A 5246-nucleotide genomic window follows, 5' to 3' on the forward strand; every position below is an offset into this window, starting at 1 on the left:
GCTTGTATTGGAGTAGGGGTTTCACCCTCCTACATACAACCTCCTTAGTGGCCTTTAAAAGCAGAGATGAGGACTAGGATTTCTTTGGAATAATTAAGTTCATTCATTAGTCCTTTTCCTTGAGGATATGTCTGTCCAGGTCCTCGGTTTGTGCAGGATCCTGGATTTCACCGCTCTGCTGTTCGCTGATCTCATTGCATAGATACAGCCCCGTGAAATTCCGCTAATTAGTGCTGATCAGTTAATTTTAACCCTGGAGATGTGTGGGATGAGAGGCCCCGGGGGTGCTGCCATCCCAGCCACGGCTCATCACTTCTCACTTCTCCTTATTCCTCCGTGCCGCTCGTGTGCGGTGCAGGGAGCTCCGCCGGCAGCCTCCGGACGGGCGGCTTCGAGTACAGCGTCTGCTTCTTGCCGCCCCTCGTGCTGAACTTCGAGCTGCCTCCAGACTACCCCTCCACCTCCCCACCCGCCTTCACCCTCAGCGGGAAATGGCTCTCCCAGGCCCAGGTTTGGCAGTTTGAATGTTTTAACAGGGCTGTTGTGGTCACGGATAAGTTCATAGTTAACAGTGCTCTGGGGGGGGTTAATGGGGCAGGGAAAGTAAAGTTAAGACATAACAATCGTAGAACCATGGAGTGGTTTGGGTTGAAGGGACCTTAAAGCTCCTCCAGCTCCAACCCCTGCCGTGGGCAGGGACACCTTCCACTAGAGCAGGTTGCTCCAAGCCCCTGTGTCCAACCTGGCCTTGAACACTGCCAGGGATGGGGCAGCCACAGCTTCTCTGGGCACCCTGTGCCAGCGCCTCAGCACCCTCACAGGGAAGAGCTTCTGCCTCAGAGCTCATCTCAGTCTCCCCTCTGGCAGGTTCAAGCCATTCCCCTTGTCCTGTCCCTACAGGCCCTTGTCCAAAGCCCCTCTCCAGGTCTCTTGTAGCCCCTTTAGGCACTGGCGCTGCTCTAAGGTCTTAAAATTGTATAAGACCTTAAAATACCAGGTCTACAAACAATGACGTTCCTCTTTCAGTTAGTTCTTCCCTTGTTTCCTACTTGTTTTTATTTGGTGGCCATTCTGAGGAATGAAATCTTGCATCTGTGAGTGTTGCTTTTCTATGTATTTCATGTATATATTAAAGACTCGAGTCTGAGGTGGCAGGATGGGCTAAGGAGGAGCACGGGAGGGGGGGAAGCAGTAACGGGCTGTCAGAACTTACTGAAATCTGGAATTGCTTTTCCTTTCCTAGCTCAGTGCCCTTTGCAAACACTTGGACAACGTCTGGGAGGAGAATCGAGGCTGTGTGGTCTTGTTTGCCTGGATGCAGTTTCTGAAGGAAGAAACACTGAGTTACCTCAATATTTCCTCCCCATATGAGCTGAAAATGTGCCCCCAGGGGAGCGGGCAGAGCAGGACACCTTTGGTCCCCCTCAGTGCTGAGGACTGTGGCGGTGCAGCGGGCTCTGCTGCGGCGGAGGAAGAAGTCATGGATGCGAGAGCCGTGCAGGATGTGGAATCACTGTCGAGTCTGATTAGGGAGATCTTGGACTTTGACCAGGCGCAGAGGAGGAAGTGCTTTAACAGCAAGATGTACTTGTGCAATATCTGCTTCTGCGAGAAGCTGGGCAGTGAGTGCATGCACTTCACGGAGTGCAGCCACGTCTACTGCAAAGCGTGCCTCAAGGACTACTTTGAAATCCAGATCAGGGACGGGCAGGTCCACTGCCTCAACTGCCCAGAACCCAAGTGTTCCTCTGTAGCCACACCGGGCCAGGTAACAGCAGCGTGTGAGCAGTGGTGGTAGAGTTCTGCTCACTTACCCATCATTACAGAGGACAAGGTGTAGCTTTACCTGAGCACTGTGAACACACCTGGGGAAATGTCTTTGTCATACTCTGAACCATGCAGAGGCATCTGAGCTAAAACTGCAACACTTCACACGTATTTTGCCTACCCTGTTCACCCTGGTGTTGATCAGAGGCCTGAATGTATGTCCCGTTGCTTTTGATGCTGCATGCTTTTCCTTTCATTAATTAACCACTAAAATAGCATTTCTAGGAGTAATTTCATGAGCTATTGGGGAGTACAGAGCAGATTCACCCCAGCTGTAGGTATTTCTCATTGCCTCGCTGTGGCTGCAGGTGGCAGGCTCAGCATTTCCAGTGCATCTGACCTGTGTGTGGTCTTTGTTCAGGTGAAGGAGCTGGTTGGAGAGCAGCTCTTTGCGCGCTACGACCGCCTGCTCCTGCAGTCGAGCTTGGACCTGATGGCAGACGTGGTGTACTGCCCTCGCCCGTGCTGCCAGACCCCCGTCATGCAGGAGCCGGGCTGCACCATGGCCATATGCTCCCAGTGCAACTATGCCTTTTGCACCCTCTGCAAAATGACCTACCATGGGGTCTCCCCCTGTAAAGTCACTGCAGGTGAGTCTCTGTGTTTCGGACATGGAGTGAGAAGCAATGGAGTTTTGTGTGAAAAAGGTTGAAAGTGGGCAGTTAAGCAGAGACGCTCCTCACCACGTGAGCTTCCCCATGGAGCAGACTCGTCTGGAGCTGGCCTGCTGCTGGCACTGGAAAATTACTCCTTTGATGGCCCTCCACAGCTCAGGAGGTCCCTGAACTGCCAATTGCCAAACGCTGAGAGGCCGCAGCAGGGCAAGAGTCATTTCATATGTGCCTTTTTCTGCCCTCTGCTGTGAGTCCATCACCTCCCGTTGCCAGGGTTGATACTGGAGTCTGGTGGATGCTTCTCTGTTTGGCCTCAAAATCCTGTGACAAAGTTTCATGAAGTGTCTGTTCAGAAAAAACATTTCCATTTTCCAGCTTATTTGACAGGGTGGACTTGTTCTAATTCCATTGACTGGTCTATTTTATAATGGTGTCAATACATCTGTATGAAGTAGAATGGTGTAAAACTTGAATTCTGGGCTTAGAGGGGGTTTAATATTCTCATCTTCTTTCTTACGTATGCTAATGTTTTCCTTGCTTTTTAATCTGTGATGGTGGTTTCCTTTGAGGATACTTTATGCTCTTATCAGCTGGCCGCCTTTATGTAACATCTGACAAACCCTTTTCTATTTCTTTTGTGTTTTGTGGTATTTTTTACTCCCCAGAGAAATTAATGGCTTTGCGAAATGAATATTTAGAAGCAGATGAAGCAACTAAAAGGTTTTTGGAACAACGCTATGGCAAACGGGTGATTCAGAAAGCTCTTGAGGAGATAGAGAGTAAAGAATGGCTAGAAAAGAACTCGAAGGCTTGTCCCTGCTGCGGTACTCACATAGAGGTAAGCACGGAGGGGAGAGGTGGAGGGGTCGTAGGAACTCTTCACAGGAACCCAGATTAAGTCACTTCTGTGCTTCGGCTGGAACAGAGATGTGTTTGTAGGCTCCAGGTTCACCAGGGAGGGTCAACTGCCAGGAAATGGTGAGAGAATTTTCCCTTTCTGTGTTGTATGGAAAAGGAGGTGACGTTTCCGGGCTCAGGGACTTGAGTAAATACAGCAACTGGGATTGTTCAGACTCCAGGACTAAAAAGATCCAGGTTGTCTGTGGATCTGTAAGAATCCTTTTGTTTTCCATGTGTTTCAGGCTACTGCTGTTTCAGCAACAGCCAGGAAATACAAACAGCTTCAGAAAAATACTCATTTCCAGCATGATGATTATTATTAGAGCCAATGTGCCATTTGTGATCCTAGCTCCTAGAGCCTTGGAACAGGGAGAAGTGTCAGGGGTACGACGGAGCCGGGGTACAGTGTTTTCCTTAGCTGAGGGGCTTTAGGGACTGTTAGCAGGCAGAGCCAGGCTGGCACAGTGAGACTTGCTTCGTGCCATTTCTTGTTTCCTTCCCCTCAGAAACTCGATGGGTGTAACAAGATGACGTGCACGGGCTGCATGCAGTACTTCTGCTGGCTCTGCATGGGCTCTCTGTCAAGGGTGAACCCCTACAGGCACTTCAATGATCCATCCTCCCCCTGCTTCAACAGGTACGTGTTCACCTCGCCTCCCCCTGCCTTCTGGCGTGCCGAGCTGCAGCGGTGCCGAGCTGCAGCGGTGCCGAGCTGCAGCGGTGCCGAGCAGCTGTGTTCAGGTCATGTTGATCGACCTGGGGCACTGCAGCACCACTGGTTTGTGATACTGAAGATACTGAAACTTGCAGCTTTTGTAGCTTTTGTCCCATTTAGGTTGGTGTTTTTTGGTAGGTATTTCACCTTTTTTACACCCTGATGTGAGTTGTTGCCTGCCGTGCAGGTTGTTTCAAGCCATGCATCCTGACGAGGAGTACTGGGAAGAGGAAGATGAAGATCAGTAGCTCCCTCTAGCAACAACACTGAGCAAACCAGGGTCAGGTGCTTCCAGTTTCGTGTCAAGTTTGTTTGCTTTCCCCTTCTATTGCGTGATAGAAGAATGGTTCCTACCTTGCACTGCAGGATCCTCACCCTTCAGAGGCCGTGGCCAAAACCAAAGGAGAGCAGTTTACCCATCCTGCAGTCAGGATCACTGTGGAAAGCCCTGATAATCCTATCGATTGTTAAAGGCTGATGCAGCCAGTTGGAAGGCTCAGTGTTGCTGGTGTGTTCCCTTGTTTCTGTCTCCTTGTTTTGCCAGTGCTGAGGCACTGAACCGAGTGAGTGGCCAGTGGGAGGGTGGAAAGCATCAGTCAGACATTGAAACATGTTTCTGTGGATACATAGTTGAGAATAAGTTGAATTCTTGAAGATACTGAAATGACCTTGTCTTCTGAGATGATGAAGTAATTTATTTTCACTAACTCTTCATAAAAGAGCTTTGATTAGTTGCTAGGTTTGCTTCCGGTCTAGATCCCTTATTTCCAGCGTTCTTGCACTTCAGACGATTTCAAAACCCAGGTTGTTTCTCTGAAGCTCAGTGAGTGGTTCTGTGAGGATGGCAGCAACTGATGCAGGGAACTGCTCAGTTTGAAGAAGTTTTTCCACCTGCAGAATGGTCTAAAAAGTTTGAAATTAAAACTGCATCTGCTGGGTTCAAATCAAAGAGCGGGGCCTGGGGGTAGCTCAGGCGCTGGGAGCCTCTTCAGGGGCTCAAGGTGAATAGCTCTCACTCAGTTCTGATTGACAGTGAATAAATTTATACTCAGATACCTGGCCAAAAAGAGTGCTGATTCAGTTCCCTCTGCAGAGGATGGGGGGTGTCTGTGCTGTTAGAACTGGCAGTGATTGAAAACATGGGATGGTAAGAACAGATCCTGTCTTGGTTTAGGCTGTGGGACAGTGTG

At 49.8% G+C, this 5246-nt stretch overlaps 1 protein-coding gene across 1 annotated transcript in view; it reads left to right on the forward strand.

Moving 5' to 3' along the window:
- The window catches only part of RNF14 (ring finger protein 14), a 4612-nt gene extending 308 nt beyond the window's left edge, over positions 1-4304 (forward strand). The window contains exons 2-7 of the mRNA XM_010018709.1: positions 359-510; positions 1244-1768; positions 2189-2417; positions 3107-3279; positions 3848-3978; positions 4244-4304. Of these exons, the coding sequence (XP_010017011.1) occupies positions 359-510; positions 1244-1768; positions 2189-2417; positions 3107-3279; positions 3848-3978; positions 4244-4304 (1271 nt within the window). The remainder of the gene's footprint in view (positions 1-358; positions 511-1243; positions 1769-2188; positions 2418-3106; positions 3280-3847; positions 3979-4243) is intronic.
- The last annotated feature ends 942 nt before the right edge of the window (positions 4305-5246 follow it).

This window comes from Nestor notabilis, unplaced genomic scaffold (assembly GCF_000696875.1).
Source record: "Nestor notabilis isolate BGI_N333 unplaced genomic scaffold, ASM69687v1 scaffold19707, whole genome shotgun sequence".
Lineage (NCBI taxonomy): Eukaryota > Metazoa > Chordata > Aves > Psittaciformes > Psittacidae > Nestor > Nestor notabilis.